Here is a 22179-nt window from a genome sequence, read left to right as displayed (position 1 = left end):
GAGTTTCAGAAGGGCAACGTCAACCACGTCGAGGACCGAGAGAGGGGCCATGTGAGGGTTTGAGTGCAAGGATCACAGAAGGGTCCAGTCCTCGGAGGACACAGAATGTGCAGTGGGTGAGGTGGATGGAGTCGGAAGAGTTGACAGAAATGGGCCCGTGTTGCAGGGTTGTTTCCACAGGAGCCCTACAAGAGACAGGACTGATGTAGGAAAGAGGTTAGCATTCAAGGCCGATGGTCAAGAAAGAAGTCTTGAGACGGCTCTGCTGGCAGGAGGTGCTTTTTATTAAGGCACAGGGATACGACCCTTGGGTAGAAAGGGCTGCTTGCTGGGGTCGTGACAGGAGGCTGACTTTCTGGGATGGCATTGGAGGAGGTCAAGCAAAAGGGAGGTTTTGCAAGAATGTGGCAGGAGGACAGAGGACACCGAGGATACAGTTGACTTTGCTCTTGTGAAGGGGAGGTGGTTTTTCCTGCTAGGAAGGCATGAATTGAAAGATGGTGCGGAGCTTCCTGGAGGAATGTTCCCTTCCTCCTCTCACAGGTCCATCCCAGGGACTGCACGTTTGAAAAGAAACTCTGTCCTACGGACATTTCCTTTGGCCTCAGCCTCCCTCAGTGTCGTGGAGGGGAGGGAGATGTCAGGGCTTCAGGAAACGGAGATCCGGGCCTCTGGCAGGTCGCTAGGCTCTCATTAAGCAGGCCTCTTCCTACAGAATCAGGAGGACTTTTCAAAACCGAGGGAGACTCCGGTCTTGCCGGGTTTTGATCTCCATCTGTGGAGAATCTGTTTTTTTCCTTTCCTCAGCTTGAGGGCAGTCAGAGCGCCTGAGGGATGTCCCCCGTATCACAGGTTGGGGGGCGGTGTGGCGTGCCAGCTCCTGCTTGGTGCTCAGCTAGCCTTCCCCTCCCTCCTCGTGTGCCCCTGACCAGTGCGGAGCCTTGCGTGGTGAAGGTTGTTGAAAGAGGACGGTCTCATCTTCTGTAGCTTCTTCCTGCTGAATAGGGGCGTAGAGCTGTCCCTCCGCGTGGGTCGTTCCTGGTCAGGTGGCGGAGGCCCAGCTGGGGGAGGCCTCTGCTGTCTGAGTTGTAAAAGGAAGAGGCCGCTGAGTGCAGGGGAGAGCCTCTCCTCCCTAAACCTCTTGCTGCTGCCAAACACACAGGCTGAGTGGGGCCCGTTTTGTGGGGCTGCTTCCAGTGTTGAGCCCAGCATTGGTCACGGTCCTGTGCGTCGAAGCGACGGGGGCAGTTCCGGTGCGGCACCCTCGGGAAATCCAGCAGGGATAGGGCTGCTGCCCCTCGAGTCGATCCCAGGGTGGTCAAGGGGCCCTGGCAGTGCCGCTTCGTCCTGCATGTGTCATGCTCTGCAGGGTTGTCGGGGACTGCAGGGGACAGCGGGAGGACAGCCCGCTGCAGGGACAGCCCCTGCAGCAGACAGGGGAGACGACGGGAAGGCTGCTGTCCCGCCTAGTCCCAGGTGGGCCCAGTCTCCCCACACAACGGACTGTTGTGGGCCCAGGTGGTTGCCTCGTGCTCCAAGTGTCCGTCATCGGCAGGGCCCGGGCAGCCAACTCTGGGTGTGGCGGCCGACTCAGAGGGTCCTCTCGTCTCGTCCTCGGGGCTCCAGTGCCGTCCTCTGGTGGGCTGCCCAGAAGTCTTCTCTTTGGCCTACGGAGGTCAGGCGTAAGAGAGCCGTTCCTGCAGGCGTGTTTCCCTGTATGTTCACGCCGAATCCTCCTCCGGGCCCAAATCGGAGCCGCAAGTGGGGCCCCAGGGCCGTCCTGGCTCCGTTTGTTGGAGCACCCTGGGAGCCTCTGGTGCCTCGGGGTGGTGGGCACACTGTCCTGTGGCGCAGCTGTGGAGACAACGGGTAGAGTGGTGTGAGATAGCGAGTGGCGTGTGGCCTGGGCCTTACCAGAGGCCTGTGGGGTTTTGCGGGACGTGTCTTCTGAGGTGTTGAGGTGGAGGTTTTCCTGCAGAAACCCCATGCATGACCTGAAGAAAGGGGAATTTCCTGTGGGCCCCCTGGGGCTGAATGAAGGCTACACTGCCAGGGTCCCTCAGGCCCCTTCCCTGAGCGTCCTCCTCCATGACGGCGGGGTCCTCCTCCTGCTGGGCTGTCCCTTCCCCAGCCTCTCTGAGAGCCCTGGACGTGCCCTTCTCTGTGGGGGGAGCCTTTGCCCACATGAGTGTTGCAGGTGGCGTGGCAGAGACGACGTGCTCCCGACCCCCATGGGAAGTGAGTTCGCACAGTCCACGGGCTGTGGGCAGGTGTTGGGCAAGGTGGGAGTAGGCAGGGTGGCCTTTCTCTGGTGGGTCTCCCCTGCCGACTGAGGGATCGAGGTGAGTCTCTAGAGTATGAGACTCACAAAGCAAAATGTGCCATGAGGGGACCCACTACCTCCCACGAGGCATCTTGGAGTCTCGGGGGACTGGAGGTGTTGGTTAGATCGTATGGGAGTGGCCGGCGGACATGACTCAGCTGGAGACCGGGCCCGACTCCCTGCCCACAGGGATGCAGCGCTGGGAGGGGTGAGCTGTCCTGCTCCTGTGAGCCCGGGGGCCTGTCTTGTTTGCTCATTTCTCATGTGCCTGAAGTGGGAGATGAGGCCACCGCACCACTGTCTCTTCGCGACTAGTGTCGTCCGGGAGCAAGCCGTCTGCTGGCTTTTGCAGGGTGGGAGGGCAAGGCTTGGGTCGTGCAGAGGGAGGGGCTCAATGGGGGGCGTGGAGCCCTTTGCCAGAAGGTCACCGTGCCTAGGCTGCCTGGGGTCCAGTCCCTCCAGGCAGCCAGGGCCCTCCCTCCAAGATCAGCAGCTCCTGGATGACAGCGCCCAACCACCACAGGGAGTTGCAGGGATCAGGTGGAGGTTCCCCGTGGGATGTTCTCAGGACTTCCTAGTGCCGCAGGGACTGGGATCTTCCTCTCCTCTCCTCTTTGTGGTCAGAGGCTAGGGCAGCACCCCGGGTTTTGTGCTTGCTGAGGTACCCACAGCAGGGACGGGGCAACGAGAGAAAAGGTGTGTCCATGTTCACCGGCCCCTTTTCCTGCCCGACTCACCCTGTTCCCGAGTCCTCCTCTTCTTCTGCTTCCCTTGTCGTTTGCGCCAAGTCCACCGAAGGAAAGTTTCTTGAGAGCTGAGAGCAAGAGCAGAAGTGGGCATGAGCACAGACTCCCCGGCATCAGAGAACCAAGTGGGGACACCCAGGCCCAGCCTCCCTTCCCGAGGCCCCTCCAGCCGGGTGAGCCGTGCCCTGCCGACTCCCAGCCCTCCTCCCTGCTCTGCTGTCCGGGGCTGCTTCCCAGAGTCCGCGGTGAGGGGTCAGGGTGATGGTAGGAAAGGGGTGAGGAGGGCTTCCCAGGGATTTCATGCAGCAGTTCCCATGCAGAGCCCGAGTGCCTGCCAGAGACGAGGGCCTCCGGGGTTGGCGTCGTCAAAGCAGGGAAAGGGGAAGAGCTGGGCAGAGGCAGTTAGGGACAGAGGAGAGAGGAAGCCCAAGAGATGGAGGTGGAAGTGAATTACAGGCGCAGGGTGGCTCCTTCCGTCGGAATCGTCTTCTGTGGAATCCTTCCTCGGGTTAGGGAGCAGCAAGGGTGCTGGGGTTGGCCCTGAGAGAGAACAAAGGGGAGTTAGTGCAGGTGACGACCCACGGCCTGCTGCTCTGGGGATGCTGGGCTCTGCCCTCAGTGGGGTGCGTCCCTAGAGCCGAGTCCTCCCTGGCCTTGGTCGATTGATCTCGGCAGGGTACAGGGGGGTCTCTGGTTGCCCACCTGCTCTTCCCACCTCCGATTCTCTCCAAGACCCGGGAGCCTGGCTGTGTGATCCTTTCCCCCCTGGAGGCTGTCACTGTCCCTAAGACTGCCTCTGCGGGACTTTGTCTTCCTCTGTCCTTGTTCCTGTCCTTCCCTGCTCTCCTTCGTCCTCCTCCTCCTCCTCCTCCTCCTCCTCCTCCTCCACCTCCTCCCCTAGAGATGCTCCTTGTCCTTCCCCCTGCCAAGCTCCACCAGTACTATTGTTGTCCAGGAGGGTGCCACCAAGGAAAGAGAGGAGATATCCTGGGTTCCCTGGAATCAGTCCCCCCCCCCCCCGATCCGTCTGTGCTGGGAGCAGCTGTCATGGGTCTGGGATTGCTGGGGAAGTGCCGGGAGAGATGGCCCACCACGTCCCCACAGCCCATGTCTGCCCAGGGACTGGGATGACCTTCCCAGGGACGTGTTTCAGGGAACGCAACGCCCTCTGTTTCCCTAAGTGTTAGAGAGGTTGAATGGAGACAGGAGCATGGGAAATTGTGCAGGCGCCCTCAGCTGTTCAGGGCTGGAAAACGTCCAGCGGTGTGGTTACTGAAACACAGGATTCCTGCCAGTGCTCCTGCTGAGGCTTGCCAGGAATGGACGGGGTCGGGGTGTGTGTAGGGCCCTGGGCAGGCCTGAGGAACGTTTGCCTTTTGGGCATGCCTAGGGAGTGGGGAGCATGGCCAGGGCCGTGGGCCAGCGGGGGGGTTTGTGAGAGGAACCATGACTCCCTGGCCCTGCTTCCAAGAGGCTCTGTGCTATGCTTCGACGCCAGCTAGTGAGAGGTAGAGTGGACCCGGGGCAGCAAGTGTGTGAAGCAGGTCCAGCAGCCCCTTCACTCAGGCCCGGGGGACCGTGGCCCACGACAGGGGTTCTCCAGGGCAGCTGCATGGGGGCATCCCACACTTGGGAACACGTCCCCAGGTCAGACTCGGCTGGGGTGTGAAGGCTGGCAGAAGCTCCGATTTACGGGAGCCTGTGTCGTGAACCCAGGGGAAGTACGCTTTCCCTTCTGCAGCTCTGGGCATCCCCTTGAAGTAGAGCAGCGTGGAGAGAACTAGGATGGTTTGGTAGTGGAGGTTATGAGGGAGAGAATTTAGACCTGTCTTACACCTCCTGGCTCAGACCAGAACGGAGTGTCGCGTAGTGTCTCTTGCCCAGGAGAGTGCGGTTGGGGCCGCCAAGTCCTGAGCATGACCAGGTCTGGGCCCGTGCCAAGAATGATACAGAATCTCTTGTGCACCATTCCCGAGAGGCCATGAGCAAAGAGGCCAAGCTTTGACATGTGGCAGTGGCCAAGGGAGGCAGGAGCAGCTTTGATGGGAAAGATCCTTCAAGGAGCCACGGAAGGAGTCGAGTGCTGATGACAAACCCAGCCTACCCTAAAGGCCCGTGGACACCCCGTCTGTTCTTTTCATCCCGAAACCGTGACATGAGAAAGTCATGCCTGTGCCAGAGCATCGCTTTCCTTGGTGGTTTTTGACCCACCTTCTTCATTCTCCAGAGCGGCAGGGGCAACCCCATGTTCCCGGGAGCCCTGTCCCAGTGTTCCCCTCCTCGGTGCCATTCCCTACCTGAAGAGACTTCGTCCTCACTGAAGGAGTAGTCCTCGATGCTCTCTATCAGTAGATCTGTAAGAACTGAAAGAGGATCAATGCCGTTAGGAGAGAAACCACCTCACCCCTTCATCCCACGTGCGTTGAGATGTCTCTGGGCCGTGCAGCATCTGCCTGACCCTTCTGCAGTGCTCTCAGAGGTTCACGGGGCTGGCGGAGCCGGAGCCCTTGGAGGAGACAGGGATTGGAGTTTCATGCCTTCTAATGAGACCAGGATGCTGCAGCAGTCACCTCAGTGTCAGTTCTGCATGCCCATGACCGCTGTCCCCTCCCAGCGCAAACATCAGAAACTCCAGTCGTTATGGGACTCTTCACGTGTGGCTAGTGGGAGTGAGCGACTGGACATTTTCGTTCCCTTGATGATTTCCGTGTACTGCGCTGAGATAATAAATGACTGTGTATGATGGATCCTAGACAGACTCTTTCCTGGATCACTCAGCACTAGACACCAACCAGGAGCGAGAGAGGAGGCCTGCTCTCCCGCATATTGCTCGGGCATCAGTGGCTGGCCTGAAAGGGACGTTGACCAAGGGAAGACGTTCCCGGGCTCACACACACCCACCAGGCGCTGCTGGAGGTCTTTGGACCCGAAGAGATGAAGGTGAAGCCCCAGTTCCTAGAATAAATGGGGATCGGATTCCGTGCAGCACTGATCTAAAGCATACAATGTGATGCTGTCGGGACAGAGGAGCTGCTAGAATAGATAAGGGAACCATAAAGGAACACAGCGAGCCACGACGTTTCTGAATATGAAGAAGTCGGTGGTGGGTCTCTAGAAGCTGACCTTCCAATACCTTGGATGACTCCCCTGAGCCAACAGGAGGGTGCTGGTATACAAATAGGCAGGGGCACCTGGGAGCGGAAGAGAAATGCCCAAGGAAATGCGCTCATGTTGGCATCACGATGCTTCCTTCCCAAGAGGACCGCCCAGGAAAAGCATCCTCTTCTGAAACAGTGAACAGAGTGAAAAGGCAGCCCACAGATTGGAGACACCCTTGGCAATCCTTATTTCAGAAAAGGTGTGTTCACTGACAAAAAGGAAGAACAACAAACAAAACCAACCAAACAAAAGAAGACCGGGATTTCACCAAATGAAAGAATCGAGAAAAAGACTGGAATAGTCCGTGCTGCAAAGGGAACGAATGACAGACATCGTACGAAAAGATGCTCAACGTAAGGCATCGTGAGGGCAATGCGAATCCAAAGGATGGATGCTGAGCTGTGGCATTGTCAGTTAGGGTGGCGAGGACCCCAAACCAGGAATTCAAACCCAGGACCCATGTTGGAAGGAGGCAGAAAATTAGAGACTTTGTATGCAATTCATGGAATGCAGACTGGTGCAACTACCCTGGAAAAGCCCGTTGAGTGTCCTCGGAGAGCAGCGAAAGGTACTCCCGTGGATCCCGCGCATGCGAGTGAGAAAAAGAGATGTTGGAAAATCAGAATCTGTTCCAATACATGTTTCTCATGAGAGAAAGTCTTGTTGTCTGCCAAAGAACCCTGAAACCCTGATTTGGCTCTGTTTCCATTCCCAGGCACTGAACTCCCTTGAGTTGTCTCTTGGCCCAATCCTTCCGAATCTAACAAGGCCCTCTTGCATGGACAGATGGCCAGCGAAACGGGAGATGATTGTTTTGTCACACCTGTTGAGGTTTGAGGTTCTCTTTGGCCACGTTGCGATGCACAGAGCACCCTTCGTTCCTGCATGGAGGGGGCCCAGGTGCCCCCAGTGATGCTCAGTCCCTGAAGACCACCTCATTCCCCCTTGGATAGGACACCTTTTGGACCCACCTCCAAGATCCCCAGCAAGGACCAGTGGTGGGTGTGGGATTTCCCTGGGAGAAGGCCAGTTGCATTCTTAGACACAGTATCTGCAGGGAAATGGTAGATCTCCATGGAGAAACACAGAGTGAATTGGCCCCATCTGTTCCCTGGCCACTACCCCTTTGTGCGGGTCATCCCCGTACGGGCTGTTGTACGCGGCTGCCCCGGAAGCCACCTGCAGAAGGGAGGAAGTGTGTCCCCGCACTCAGTGTTTCCGATGAGGTTGGGAAGACGCATCGTGGGGCCTCTGATGCAGAGATGTGTGTGTGTGAGTGCAGTGTCAAGAGGGAGGTGCTGTGACCATTCTTGCCCGAGACCTAGCTGGGCGGGAGAGCACCCATGGACACTGACTCAGTAACAGGGATTGGAAAAGACACACTTGTGTCTTTGGGGCACAGTCTAGCCCTTCCTAGTTAGCGACGGGATTTGTTTTCTGGGGGAATTGATGTGTATTTGCAAGGAAAGAACACCTCTTTCAATTGTAGGTGTTGAAGAGTTTTCCCATGAATGGACGTTCATGACGGGACAGTGATGGGAAACATCCCTGAGAACGTGGACACCATTAATCACCATTTTGAGGGGACCAGACACGTTCGAGAGCACAGCATTCATCCACCTGACACACACACACCAACCCTGCGAATCACAGCACATGAATTCCCATGGAAACAGACCTCGTGCCCAGCACCCGATCCTACAGCACCTAAGAGCAGCACGGTAGCTTCCAGGGCCACGGTCAAGAGGCCCTGGGTCTCGGTCCGGAACATGACCCTTAGTCTCGTTGCAACAGGATCTGGATTCTGGGTAGCTCTCAAGATGGAGCCTGCAAAGAGGCCCCACCTTGCCCCACCCTGTCCAGGTTGCTCGAAAGCAATGAGTGACTCTAGAGGACAGCATACTTACCATGCTCCCTTTCCAGCAGGGCCACCTGTGATTTCAGAAAAGAAGACATGATGAACATCAAGTCCTGCCTCGTCCTGTGTGCACAGCTCTTTTGGTCTCTTGGTGATGGGCAGGGTCATGGGCAGTGATATGGAATCCACCTAGAGGCCGCATGCCCTGGGTCCATTAGGTGGCACGGCGGTGTCAGTAGCACCCGTGAAAAAGCTAAGGACCCTGTGGACTGTAACCGAACCTGCTGTTTCCTGCAGGGTCTTTGAAATGGGGTGTCCCTGGCTAAGAGTCGCTCCCTCAAGAATCTCCCCACCAAGGACATTGTACGTGGTGAGGTGTTCGGATCTGATTGCAAGTATCAGAGAAACAAGGGATGCTGTACCTCACCTGAAGGAAGGCTAACTTACCACCTTGGTGAAAAATGGGACCACTCCTTCTGTGCTGTCCACGTCAAGGTCATCGAACAGACTATCGGGGGGATCTAGGTGGATACACACAGAGAGTGTCGGGACCCCGAGGGGACTCTTCGGGAATCACTCGGGGATCTTTGCTTGGCGTGCACGTGTGGACAAGTGTGTGGAGGTGGAGCTCATCAGTATGGACTGAGCTGCAGTGGGCCCTTCCTGGATGGAGGATGAAAGGTCCTGGAGAGGAGCAGGGACGTGAATAGAAGCTCTGCCTCCTGTTGGAGCTACAAGGGCCTGGAGTAGCTGTGAAATAGTCCTTCTCCAAGGCACATCTACTGCCTACCCCCAAACCTGCACCACCTAAGAGCAGCGCAGTAGTTTCCGGGGACAGGGCCATGAGGCCATGGGTCTTTGCCCAGAAAATCGCTCTCTGTTACTCCGACCCTTCTTCTCAAGTCCCGCCGGACCTGGAATCAGGGTGGTTCTCATCGTGGAGCCTGCGAGGAAGCCCCGACCTTGTCCCTTTTCCAGGTTGTTGCAAACGAGTGAGTGACTCTAGAGTACAGAATACTTACCGCCCTCCCCTTCCAGCAGGGACACCTGTGATTTCAGAAAAGAAAACAGTATGAACATCAAATCAGGCTTTGTTCTGTTTGCATGGCTCTTTTGTTCCCTGGGGGATGGGAGGAAGCCAGATGGGGAAGTGTGCTAGAGGCCCGTGAGCCCCAAAGTATAAAGAGAGCAAAATGAGTCCTCCACAGATGCACCCAGTCTTCCTAGAGGTCCCACGTTCCGGGTCCCACTGGACAAAATAGGTGGCAAGGAGGAATAGCTGCTACCCGTACCAAAGCTCCCTGCCCTCCAGATGGTAGGTGATCCTGCTTAGGTTGTCCTTGCCCCCCCCCCAATGCCTTTGGGGTTAGGTAACAGATTCTCCCTCAAACTTCTCCCTACCCCGTCAATTGTGCATGCTGAGATTTTTTTTTTTTTATGTGACCTTGATTTAAAAAGCCAGAAGAGTTTTGTGTCTCCCCCAAAGAAAGGCCAGCGTACCACTCTGGTGTAAAACGGGGCGTCTTCCTCTTTTGTTCTTGTTGACCGTTCACCCGCCTGTCCATCCAGCCAAGCTAGGGAGAGATCCACAGAATGGTCAGTCCACTGGTGGGGCTCGGCAGGAAGAGCTCAGGGAGTTTTGCTTGGGGTGGGCGTGCCCGGGAGTGTATGGCGACGTTGGGTTGCGTGGGTATGGACTGAGCAAGCTGCTGCTGCATCGAGAGAGGTCAGGGCAAGGAGCAGGAACGGAGGGAGAAATATTGACTCTGAACTTGAGCTAGAGGGAGTGGAGTCAGGGTGACCTCTTCAAGCAGAAAGGGTAAACACTAAGAGACACGTTCCATACTGACAGGCAAGTTCCTCCAACCAGCGACTGTGTCATGGTCATTGTCAAGACCGTTTCTTGGCCGCTCCCACCTATCTCTCACCTCTTCTAGGAGATTGTTTTTCTGCAGAAGAACACTGTGTGGCAGGGTTGCATTCAATGCAAGCACAAGTACCCTAGAGGTTTCTATTTGTCCCTGAGTCATGCAGGGTCAGGAAAACCAAAGACCCAGGATTTCGACGTACTGAGATCTGACCATTCCAACAGAGTCCCCATCCGCAAAGTGCTGATTCTTCCCAGTCTTTCCTTTCCTGTGGCATGTGGGTGTGTCCTTGGAGTCCGGGGGACCCAGTTTCCCAGGACCCAGCTCCCCCAGTCAAGATCCGGCAAGTTGACGAGAGCGCGGAGGCCAGGCGAGAGAAGGGCACTCTCTAACCAGGCCATGTAGCAGATTGTCAGGAAGTCGGATCGGGCCCCGAGCTAATGATGAAGCTTTCCTGGCCATTGCCATTTGCCAGTGAGCCTTCCCTCTATGTGCATTCAAGATGGGAGCGTTTTTGTAAGGCTGGTGGAGATGTTTGGGTCGACTAAAGTAGCTTCTGATGCCTTTGTGTTTTGACCCTGTCTGAGAAACGTCCCGAGCTAGGACAGATGTGGGCCCCTTCCTTTCTCCCCGTCCCTGTCTGAGGAAAGGGAATCCTGAGCAACCCTCCAGGTGGAGCTGTGGTCAGCGAGGAATGTGGTGTCCTAGCGGGGTGTGTGCAGCGGGGATGAAGGAGGTTTGGCTTTGAAACTTTGACCCGTGCCCTCAAGTCCATTCAGTGGGAGATGTCTTCTGGTGAAACGCACGCAGTCCACACACCCACACGCCCGGTCCCGTCGCTCGCTTCGACCCACGCGAAAGCGAGCCCCAACCCTCCGACGCACCAAGCACACCGCCCGAATGACCTACTGGTTTGCAGGGACTGTAGCACAGGGTCCTGGGTTTCTGCAGGACACTCCGTTTGTTCAGTCCGCCCCAGCCTCTGTTCCCGGGAGGAACTCAGAAGGGGGGAAGCTCTCCAGACCAAAGGAGGAGAGAAAACCCTACCTTGTTGAGTTAGATCTGTCCCCCTAAAGGGAGTGATGGGGGAATAAGCATATGGGGTGTATCCAGTCGCCGCCTCCTGCAGTTGGAGAAAGGGAAACCCAGTGAGGATCCCCGCACACATCTCTGTGCCCTTGGTGTGTGTCGTAAGCAAGCTAGATGGGATGCGGTCATTGAGTCTATGATCCAGAGGAGGAGGAAATGACCTCCCGAAAATGACCCCCTTGTCCTTGGCTCCGGCATGTCATGTCAAAATTCCCCCATCCATTTTCGTCAGCAACTCATTCCAAAGCCATTTCCCATAGACAGAACGACCTGGTGGAAAATGCTCACGACCATCCATTGCCTAAGCAATGGTGGTGCCCGTCTCAATCTGCTGTCCGTTAATGGTATAAACTCACGGCAGGCTCTCAGCACCAAGGACATGGTCTCTCCCCTCTGGCATGTCCATGCTCAGACACTTTCATGGAAAGAGAAATCAAACACTGGCTGTCCCTCAGAAGCACAAAATGACTTTAGCGATGTGCCCGAGTGGCTCAGACATTGAAGCTTCTGCCTTCAGCTCAGGACCTGATCCTAGGGTCCTGGGATGGAGGCCCACATTGGGCACCCTGCTCGAAAGGGGAGCCCGCTTCTTCCTCTCCCTCTGCTACTCCCCCTGCTTGCGCTCTCGTGCGCTCTCTGTCTGTCTATCTGTCTTTCTCTCCCCTTCTCTGTCTTTCTGTCTTTCAAATAAACAAAATCTTGAGGAACAATGAGTTTACCTGAGGGAGAGTCAGAGTTTCCTCCTCGGCCCTCAAAGTGGGTAGTAGCTCTTCCATCAGGTCATCGTGGAGAGCTAGGAGGATACAGAGGCACCATGAGGACACTGGTGAGGCTGCTCAGGAAGTAGGCGGGGAGTTTGGATGGATGAGGACAGGAGGGGAGTGTGCGCAGGCGGGCACGTAGGAGGTACGGGCCGCACTGCTGCCGGGCCTTGTCCTGGTGCAGAGGGGAAGGGACGGGAGAGGAGCAGGGAGGAAACGCGAAGAGGGTTCTTGTCTTTCTAGCTAAAGCGAGCCCGATCAAAGCCAAATAGCCAGTCCAGGACATGGGAAGCCTAACCTGGCTTCTGTGTGAAGACCGAGTCCCATAACCTCTCCTGACTGACGTGCCACTAAGGTGTCCCACGCTGCTGCTTTGGACATCAGCTCTGGGCCCAAGATCCCCACCTGCTGCGACTATATGCATCACGTCTGTGTAAGATCTTGCACAGCATAAAAAGCAGCCTTGCTTGCCAGGCTGCATTCAACCCTCAGGAAAGGAGCCTGGTAGTTTGCTTCACTCATCCTTTCTTTGTCTTCAGAAAATGCCATGTGCAACACTGGAGAGCACGGACATCGTAGCTTCCGTAAACAGCCGGCACCGTCGATGAGTGTGATAGATTCCTTCCACTGTTCTTGAGCTGTCCCGTGTGTGTGTGCGTGTTTCCCCTGAAGACAGTGGCTGTCCGAACCCTCCCAGGTGTTCTGACCAGTGGGAAGTTGCTTACACAGAGGAGTCTGGGAGTGTGTGCTGATCGGCTGTAGGCCTGCTTTGCAGGAGATTTGCTCCGGGGATGTTGGGTCCAAAGCTTCCACCCAAGCTTCACCTTGATTTCCTATTGGCCAGTGGTGTTTGAGTGTGTGCTTAGAGAATTTGAACCTTCCTGAGGCTTAGGGAAATCTTATCAAGTACAGTCAGTTCCCTCCGTGATGCTTTTCTGCCATTGGTCGGTCGTGTGTACACACTGAGACCGGCTATGACCGATGTTGCCCTGTTCTGTCCTCCACGGGTCCACACGCTTTCCAGCCATGTGGGCTTGAGCACGAGGATGTGGCTTTTCTCTGTGCACTTGACTCCAGGGACCAGGCTGTATTCTTGAACGTGGGCTTCTAAGCTTTCCCTGGCTTCTGTGTCCATGAAAGCCACCGTGTCATGTTGGGTCCTTTCGGGGACCATCATAGAATCTAGGTATTTGGCTGTGTGCACAGATGCTGATGGCCCTTTGCTAGCTAGCACCCATGGAACAGCATGTCCCCCTGGCTGAGAGACTAACACAGGTGGGTAGGCCAGAGCAACTCTCAGATTGGAACCTGAGCTCCAATCTTGGCTTTCCAAGTAGGAGGTCAAGGGTTTGGACCCTTCATCTCCGCACCATGCCCATCCCAGGAAATCAGAGGGAAACATCCTCCAGGTACAGCTGTGGGGAGTAGGGGAAGGAGTATGTAAAGTGTGCCAGGGTGATAAGAGTGTTTTGGAAGGGGGACACTGTGATTGTGATGGAAGTGTGAGAAAGATCAGCTGGGAAAGGCACACAATCGTGTTCACAAGTATAACGCATGGGGACACACACACACACACACACACACACCCACGCACACACCCACGCACACAGGGCCTTCATCCCACGTGCACACAGATCACCCCTTCCCTATGTACGAGTTCTTCCAGGCCCTGTTCGACGTGGTGACCGTGCCTCACCGGACAGTCTCGGTCAGTATCCCCCAACCCCCGTTCCTTGTTGGAACCCAGAATCAGGGGGCAGGCTTCTTTGTACTCTAGATTTCCTCCCAGAGCCCGATGGTCTTAAATACGTACAGCTGTCCTTGCTCCCAGCGTCTACCTGCGATTGGGGAAAAGGAAACACAGTGAGGATCCCAGCATCCTGTCCTCTGTTGGGCCAGCTCTTTGGTTTGGGGAGGGCTTCAGGCAGTTAATTGGATGAGGTCCCGTGGTTGAGTCCATGTCCTCCCACCTGAGTTCAATCTCCGAAGTCCATTCTGATCAACAGGCAGAACGTTCTCTTTCAAGGAGAAACCTTTTTCTGCTGAAGAAGCTGTTTTTGATCCCATGGAGTTTGTAACTGAGGCTGTCCTGTGTCCTCACCCTTTTTGGGTCCACTGTGTGTAAGAGGTCAGACCCAGCATTCCTCCACGAGGGGAGACTGCTGCCCCCCCTCCCCTGGGAGGTAAAGTGCCAGATGTTCATCAAACTCCACTGATGGAAGAAATCAAGGAAGCACCATTTCTGTCTCTGAGAAATCAGAGAGGCGAGCTTACCTCAGGGAGAGTTGGGGGACCTTCCTTTGTCCAGCTCCTAGGAAGGTCCTTGGACTGGTTCTCCACAGGGTCTAGGAGAACAGAGAGGAGCTGTCAGGACATTGGCTGCGCTACTCAGGAATGACTTGGGGAGTTAAGTCTGCTGGATGTAGATGCGGGGCCAGAGGGAATGGACGTGAAGGGTGACCAAGCAAGGCCTGACTTGCCAGTGGGCCAACAGTGGTGGACACAGTGGTGGACGCAGTACACAGTGCTGTACACAGAACGCAGTGGTGTACACAGAAACACAGAGGAGGGGGGAGCAGGATGGAAAAGGGAAATGGGGCCTTGGCTTTCTAACGGAGGGGATGTCATCAGTGGGAACTCTCAGCGTCTGTCTGGGAAACACTCAAGGCACCCTGGGTTTCAGGGCGCAGTCCCCTGAGCCCTCCTGCCCACTGTGAAGCCAAGCCAGCTTGCCACTTCTTCAGCTGGTCATGGGGCCTGTTCAGCTGTCTCCCCTGCACCTCTGCTGTGTGACCCTATATCGCTCCTCTGTCGTGCCTTGGAGTAGTGCGTTTTTTGGTGATGGAATCTAAGTATTGGGGACGGGTTGTATTTGTTAGTACGTGTCCGTTCAGTGACACTGAACACAGATGTTCAGTGACATCTGTGATGCTTTGTAGACCGCACTGCCATCTACGGGGAGAACGTTGCCATCCTATCTCATGGCACCTCTGTACCCGTGACGACATGACCGGCCTCCCCGTCCCCGTTTCCTCCCTGCACCGTCCCTTCCACTTTCTGGGTCTACGCATGTCCCTACTGGAGTGTCCTCAAAGCCTGGGATCGTGTCATGTACCTCTTTCCTTGTGTGGTTGCTTTCAAAATGCGTGTTAAGTTTCCAGGTTCCATCTGTTTCGTCAAATATTGGAAACCTTAGTTTCTTCTTACGCCTGAATTGCACTCTATGATGTGTATGGATGCCACTGAATGTGTTCTTTCCTCCCGTGATGGATTTGGGGGCAGTGCCTCTCTGGGGCTATTGGGAACCCCCAGCTGTGTGAGACATTAGTGAGCAGATTTCTGTCTGTTTCCAGAATGAGAAGACGTCACCGAATGCACTGGCCCCATTTGTAGAACGGTAACCACGTGGAATGTACTGGGTACTTGAGTTCCCCAAATGTGGTGAGGTCGTTCTGTTCCTTTGAAGATACGTAGCACACCCATGTAAGATGTGGCTAATGGGCGGAAGTGAAGGGGGGACATCGTGAAACCTCCTGTCGTATTGTGTTCCATTTTTCTGTTCAGCGTTCCTGGCAAAAAACATAGTCTCTTCCTTCCTACACATCTAAGAACCAGGTTTCCTGGGGAGACCTATAGGGACCTGTGTGTTCCAGAAAGACCTAAGATCCATCCCTTCAGCTAGTAGACACTTTTTTTCCCGTGCCCCTTGGATCCAGTTTGAATGAGGATCTCATCGTGACTTGTGGACTTAAAAGGGGACGGGCGGACGGCATAGAGGGAAATGGCTACCAGTGAAATCAGAGGACAATGTGTCTCAGCAGTTTTTTAAAAGCTTCGGTTATGTCTGTGCTACTGAATGACAGAATGCGTCTCTGATTAACGTAATGAGTCAATCCCCAAGGTACCTTCCTCGGGGTCCTCAATGGTGAAGACCTCATTGTGGAGCGAGAACCGGACTCTCTTCTTGTGGTGGTGTCGTGGAGGGGGCGGCGTGGGTGGGGGCGTCTCCACATCCTCCAGGAGACACTCCCCACAGATTTCTGGGAGACGCACAGAAATAGAGAACAGTGTCGGCACCTTGTCGTCAGGAGCCCACGGGGGATTGGAAGTCCTTTCCTTTTAGTCCATCCGTCTCCTGCCCCTACTTGCCAGCTGCCCAGCAGGCATTCCTCCCTCCAGGTGGGACTTAGGAAGGGGTCACCATGTGCTGTGCTCTGAATTCCGCCCCCTCCCACACCCACAGGTTCCGTGGGCAACGGCTTGTATAGAGCAGAGACAGGACAGAAAAGCACGCAACAGAGCGCCGTGAGCACGCGTGATGGCCTCGGTCACATCCACTGAGCAGCCACACCTACCCGAGAGTGTTCCCCAGAACCCTCTGTGCCCTGTTTCCCTGCCCTCCGGCCTAGACGTTAGTGTGCCACCACGGTGTCCCAAGTGATTGAGTCCAGGGAGTGCCTGGGACCTAGGGGAGGACTGGATGCTTCCCAGCCGCTCGGCAGGTGTTGAGGAACGGACCGCCTAGGGACTCAGCTAGACAGCTGGCTGTGGGTAAAGCCACAGTGGAGGACAGTGGAGGGCCCTGAAATATAGGGTGCCGAAGGGACCGTCCAGAGTTGCCACCCTGATGAAGGATGGATCTGGGACAGGAAAGTCGTCGTTTCCCTGTGGCCGGAGATCCCCGAGCCCCTGACACCAACCCACGGCCCCTGCTAAAAGGTCCTGAAGCCCTGAACCAAGAGCTGCCCTCACAGTCTCAAATCCCTCTGTGCCAGTGTTTCTGTAGGGGAGAGCGAGGGCCACGAGACCAGCCTCAGTCCTCACTCACCTCTGTGTTTGGTGCCCTGACATCAACTAAGTGGTGGTTTCTGCCCAGTGGGGCCCTAGTGAAGGACCAGGAATGGGTAGCTTGAGCCACGTTCCCTCACCTCTCTGCAAGGTCAGCCCAGTCGCCCAAGGCCGTCCTGAAGGCCAGTTGAAGCCCAGGCTCCTGGGGTTCTGCTTGGCTCCCAAGCTGATTCAAACTCCCAACAGTCGCATAGGACCTGGCCGAGAACTCGCTTGCCTTGAGCTCGCCAGTCCCGAGGAGCAGTCGATGGTACAAACGGACATGTAGGTGGCCATGTGGGCTGGGAGGGGTTGGTTTCAGGAAGGAGACGGATGATGCTGAGTGGCCCGCTCTTGCCGTGCGGACTGCTCTGAGGAGGCTGGATGGAAGTGAGGCTACCCTGGCTGGCGTGAGTCCCTCCCTGCTCTCTCATTCTTCGCCAGCATCCCCTGTCTACTCTGAGGTCTCTTGATCCCCTCTGGAGACTGTAGGTTTAGCAGACAGTCTCCTGTCTCCCTCCCTAGGCCGGGCCTGGAGAACCCAGCCCAGCAGTACCTTTGAGAGCAGCAGACAGTCCACTGTGCAGCTGCCGTGTGTTCTGTCCACCCACCCGGTGGCACAGCCCGTTCCCGTGCACTCCCAGGCATCAAGCAGACGGCCCGGGAAACCCTGCACATCAAGCCATGAGACCACCCCGCTATCCTCCAGTGTCTCTCCTTCTAAAAACAGCTGCATTTCGACCTCTGACCTTTCCTCTCCGATTTTGTCATGTCCATCGGGAAGAGGAGACCAGCAATTCGTTCCCCTCAAATGTGGTGCCTGGGTCGCACCAAGATTCTCCTGATCCAGGGACAGCAGTGTGGCGTGTGACCTGTGTGTTGTCCCTGTAGGACTGTGTCCGAAATGGGCATTCAGAAAGAGTACGGTTTTCTGAACATCGAAGCGCTTTAAGGAAGGCAGCTTCCCCACGAAATCCCAATGAAATCACCCAGACAAACGAACAAACACAGGCATCCAACCGGGAGGGGGAATCAGAGGGTGGAGAGGAAAAGCCAAAGAGAAGAAGCCGATCTCTGTGAAAGGGAGGCAGCCAGCTCCAGAGAAGAGAATTGAGAAAATCGATAGGCACATACCTATACAACAGCAGTTAAGGTTCCCCATCGTGGGGACTGTTAGTCCTGTTCACCCAACCGCCAGGGGCTCGGCTCACAGAGTGACAGTTGAAATGGAACATTGGATGCGTGTCATCAGGTCACCGTGGCGATGGCTCATGACAGAACTCTGAGGGTGTCATGGAGGGAAGGGGGTGGGGGAAGGGTCGATGGATGATGGGCAATTAAGGCACTTGTTGTGGTCAGCTCTGAGTGGTGGAGAGAAGTGATGAGTCCCTGAGTTGTACTGCAGAATGCAATACTGCGCTGTACGTTAACTACCTGCATTTTTGGACATTAGAAAAAGGATACTCCTGAGGGCACCTAGGAGACTGAAATGTTCATTTTCCTATCTGCTACTCTGGAAAACTCCTATTTATATGAGATTGTTTCACAAAGTCTCTCCAGGAGTTCTTGGGTGGCTCAGTGGGTTAAGTATTGGCCATCGGCTCAGGTCCTGCTCTTGGAGTCCGGGATCAATCCTAGCATCAGGCTCCCTGCTCATATGGCTCATATGTATAGACGAGAATGAGTTAGGAGTAGGTTAACTAAGTTTCTTAGGCATTAATGCTGCAATCAAGGTGTTGCTTGGGACTCCTTATCTAAGGCTTGGTTGGGTTCCCATCTGTACATATGTGGCAGAATTTATTTCTGGACAGCCATAGGAGTCACAGTAGCTTGTTTCTTCTTTGAGGTCAGAATAAGGGTCTCTGATATCTTACGTTCCTTAAAAGACTCACATGTGGGACGCCTGGGTGGCTCAGTTGGTTAAGTGTCTGCCTTTGTCTCAGGTCATAATCCCGGGGTCCTGAGATCAAGTCCCATGTTGGGCTCCTTGCCCCTCACCCTGCTCGTGTGCTCATGCGCTCTCTTTCTCTCTCTCTCTCTCTCTCTCAAATAAATAAATAAAATATTTAAGATAAATTAATAAAAGACTCACACGATTAGGTCAGGCCCACCCAAGTAAATCTTCCTTTTAGACCAAAGTCAACTGATTAAAGGATCTCATTTATACTTGCAAAATCTGTTTTGCCATAGAATGTATCACAATCACAGGGACTTAAGTCTCTTCCATTTAAGAGGAGTTTATGTCACGTTGTTGGATCCATTGGAGGTCATCATCTTAGATTCTGCCTATATAATTAGTGTGAGTTTATCCATTCTGTTTTCCAAGGTAGTTTTGGTTATTCTTGGCCGTTCAAGTTTCTATGTAAGTCTGAGAGTAAAGTTATCAGTTTCCACAAAAATATCTGCTAAGATTTTAATTCTGATTGTCTTGAATCTATAGGACAATTTGTGGAGAAATGAGATATTTTTTGTAATATTAAGTTGTCCAAGCCATGGAATATAGTGTATTCATTTACTTAGTTATTCTTTGTTCTTTGTTTTCTCAATAATACCTTATACATTTCTGGAAAATAGTCTTGTTTTTCCTAGTAACCAATTTTTAGTGTATGACATGAACATTGATTAGCTGTTTGTTTTGATAACCTGGGAATGATATGTCTCTGTTTCTTCTTGCTATATTTCCCACAGTGGTCATTTTATAAATGGGTGGTATAAAAGCTATGAACTGTATAAGACAGTCAGTTCAGTTATGGGAAGGAAATACTTGGGTATCTCCCTAGATTTATTGTAATCCATAAAAAGAAGAATGAAGAAATCTAGTATACAGCAAAATGGATATACACACTAATGTGCTGTAGTTATGTAATACGATAAATACAGCTACATTGGCAATCGTTACAGTATATAAGCCTATCAGAGTTATACAATGTTACATGCCAAATATATTCATCTGAAAAAATAAAGGTGACTTAGGAAAAACAAATAATGGAATTTAATATATTAATTGACATTGTAAGTTTACTGTTTAAAAAAAGGGTTTCCTTAAAAAAGAAAAGAAAAAGAAAAAAAAAGAAAAAGAAAAAGAAAGAAAGAAAGAAAGAAAGAAAGAAAGAAAGAAAAGGGTTTCCTAGATGGAACAGTAACCAAACATTTTGGGCACCCCGTCCTACAGGAGTTATGTTCAGAATTATTAAATAGCATTTTCCCTGAAGACGACTGTAGCTCTTTATGTGAACATAGTCCCAGCAGTCCTTTCCTGTGTGTTCACTGACTCCTTTAACTACATTTTAACAAGATTTTTATTCCTTTGCCAGAGAGAGAGAACACATACACACAGGGGGAGAGCGAAAAGCAGACTCCCCACTGAGCAGGGAGCCTGACATGGGGCTCGATCCCAGGACCCTGAAATCATGACTGGAGCCAAAGGCAAACAGTTAACTCCATATTTTAGAAGTGTGCATGGTTATGCTCTTGGCCCAGGTTCATGAATGATACTCTGTTATCAGTGAAATTCACCCTAATAGCAGGAATAGAACTTTTCTCCCCTCTGTAATCTCACTCTACTTTGCACCTGTTTTACTGTAGTAGGATTTCATGCTACATGGCAATTGGATGCTTCATGCTTGTGTCTGTCACATTATATGCTCCTTGAGAACAGTGACATGGTTTTATTGGTTTTCAGATTCTCAAGGTAGCAGAGTTCTTTATGGCATGTAGGCACATGATGGGACGCCGGTAACTTATCACACTGGTGAGGAATGTGTGCCGTGCTTTCTCCTCCAACCAAGTACAAAGGTAGGCACGCCAGAACACATTTTCTAATTGTGAATAGTGAACTCCGTAACAGTTCTTCGACAGCTTTTCCATGTCTTCCCATTGTGATTACTTAAATTTGAACACAAATGTGCTGTTTCAGGGATCCTTATCATTTGGGGATGTGACTGTGGGCTTTACCCAGGAGGAGTGGCAGCATCTGGACCCTGCTCAGAGGACCCTGTACAGGGAGGTGATGCTGGAGAACTATAGCCACCTTGTCTCAGTGGGTAAGGATTGTTTCCCATGCAGACTCCTAGTATGCACTTTCATTCTTGGTTTGACACCTGTAGAAGCTTTGTTGAGTTTAATGATATTTAAGTTTGAGATTTCAAGTATTAAGCAGAAGGATTGTTGAATCACTGTAAAGAATGAAGTGTTGTAATTGGCCTCTGAAGCTTCGTCTTCTGTCTTCTTCAAGGGCCCTGAAGCCCTTGAACTTCACCGAATTCCCATGTTATTTCCCAATTACAGGGTGTTGCATCCCTAAAGCAGAAGTGATCCTGAAGTTGGAGCAAGGAGAGCAGCCATGGATGCTAGAGGAAGAGTCCCCAAGTCAGAGCTACCCCATTGAGTTAGTATATGTATTAAACAGATGGACACTAGGTGACATGGTATGAATTGTTTTTTCTTCTCAGGTACTTGCTTTATATGTTCGTTTTCACATTTAACAAATACTGAGTACCTGCTGTGCCTCACTCAAGTTTTAGGTGCTGAAACACATGATCAAACTGAATTTGTTCTTGACCTCATGGAGCTTACATTCTGATAGGGAAAGAAAAGAAATAAAAACACATACACATACTATACACATAATATGTCATAACATACATAATACGTACACACATACACATACTATATACATAGTATGTCAACAAAATTGCAAGGAAGTTATAAATTGAAATAATGAAATATAATACTTGAGAAAAGGAAGGCATTCAGGAAGGCATTTGGATGATATCAGCTTGAATGAAATGATTATAAAATGCACAGGTTTACATGGGAATAAGCATTTGGTTGTATGAGCAGAGGTGATATAGGTAAGACACCAGGTTGGAAATACTTACTTGGAAATTATCAACTTATGGTAGTATTTACAGTTTTTATAAAATTAGTATTTGAAGCTAAGGGATCAGGTAACCACCTCTCCTCAGAAGGTAGAATGAACAAATTTGAGAGGTCTGAATGATAGCTGTCCCCTGGGACACTAATGTTTTTAGAAGTCATGAAAATGAGAGGACTCAGCGAAGATAGAGAAGGAACAGTCTGGAGATAAGGTGGAAACAGAGAATATGGTGTCCTGTAGCTGAGTTAAGATGGTTTTCAAAGGCAAAATGAACTTCTTGAAGAAAAATGTATAAAGTCAGCGTTTTCTGCCTTTGTCTGCAAATCATCCAGAAGCACTAAGGGAAGTGAGTAAGACAAGCCTCATTCTATGACACTAGTGGATATCTGAAATCCCAAATCAGTGCAAGTGTACCTGCAGCAGAGCTGATGATGGATCAAGGAACCTGTGTGTTTTAGCAGGTGAGTAGAGAACAAAAGCATTTCTGATGCGCATGGGGTCTGGCAGTGCGCTTTTCATGAACAGAGCACATCCACACCTAAACTTCCATGAACAACGGTGCCATGAACTAGATAGCTGAGCTCCCTTGGAGACAGTTTCGTTCTGCAAAGGAGACGTACTGAAGTGTAGAAGCACAAACCACACTTTTCAGCAGCCCTGTTTCCATGA

General features: G+C 52.7%; 2 protein-coding genes across 4 annotated transcripts; both read right to left on the bottom strand.

Moving 5' to 3' along the window:
- Nucleotides 1-215: 215 nt before the first annotated feature.
- LOC123393939 lies at nucleotides 216-8706 on the bottom strand. Of its 3 annotated transcripts, XR_006608764.1 has the most exons (6): nucleotides 8534-8706; nucleotides 8136-8160; nucleotides 5367-5432; nucleotides 3524-3609; nucleotides 3061-3137; nucleotides 216-1854 (listed from the first exon to the last, which is right to left on the bottom strand). XR_006608764.1 is itself a non-coding variant. In XM_045087305.1 (5 exons), the coding sequence occupies exons 1-5, from the start codon at nucleotides 8191-8193 to the stop codon at nucleotides 1722-1724; spliced, it is 420 nt and encodes a 139-aa protein (XP_044943240.1). In that variant the 5' UTR covers nucleotides 8194-8706; the 3' UTR covers nucleotides 216-1721. The 3 variants fall into 3 exon arrangements, 2 of the variants coding, with proteins under 2 accessions (XP_044943240.1, XP_044943239.1); XM_045087305.1 differs by having other exon boundaries at nucleotides 8136-8706; XM_045087304.1 differs by lacking the exons at nucleotides 3524-3609; nucleotides 5367-5432; nucleotides 8136-8160; nucleotides 8534-8706 and having other exon boundaries at nucleotides 3061-3515.
- Nucleotides 8707-10729: 2023 nt separating this feature from the next.
- Nucleotides 10730-17874, bottom strand: LOC123393931. Its single transcript, XM_045087299.1, has 6 exons — nucleotides 17766-17874; nucleotides 15710-15844; nucleotides 14079-14149; nucleotides 13618-13642; nucleotides 11763-11836; nucleotides 10730-11077 (listed from the first exon to the last, which is right to left on the bottom strand). The coding sequence occupies exons 1-6, from the start codon at nucleotides 17791-17793 to the stop codon at nucleotides 10730-10732; spliced, it is 681 nt and encodes a 226-aa protein (XP_044943234.1). The 5' UTR covers nucleotides 17794-17874.
- Nucleotides 17875-22179: the final 4305 nt, after the last annotated feature.

This window comes from Mustela putorius, unplaced genomic scaffold, assembly GCF_011764305.1.
Source record: "Mustela putorius furo isolate JIRA1106 unplaced genomic scaffold, ASM1176430v1.1 tig00001093_pilon_pilon_pilon, whole genome shotgun sequence".
NCBI lineage: Eukaryota > Metazoa > Chordata > Mammalia > Carnivora > Mustelidae > Mustela > Mustela putorius.
The sequence above is the reverse complement of the archived record's forward strand: the minus strand, read 5'-3'. Positions and strand labels throughout refer to the sequence as shown.

Excerpts from the sequence above, each read along its gene's own strand:
- LOC123393939 (XM_045087304.1), bottom strand. The coding sequence starts at position 3,163 with ATGCCCACTTCTGCTCTTGCTCTCAGCTCTCAAGAAACTTTCCTTCGG. Across the intron at positions 1,855-3,060 it reads GAGGAGGACTCGGGAACAGG|CTGCGCCACAGGACAGTGTG; the intron begins GTGAGTCGGGCA and ends TTGTCTCCACAG.
- LOC123393931 (XM_045087299.1), bottom strand. The coding sequence starts at position 17,793 with ATGGGGAACCTTAACTGCTGTTGTATAG. Across the intron at positions 15,845-17,765 it reads CCTTAACTGCTGTTGTATAG|AAATCTGTGGGGAGTGTCTC; the intron begins GTATGTGCCTAT and ends TGCGTCTCCCAG. Across the intron at positions 14,150-15,709 it reads CATTGAGGACCCCGAGGAAG|ACCCTGTGGAGAACCAGTCC; the intron begins GTACCTTGGGGA and ends CTGTTCTCCTAG.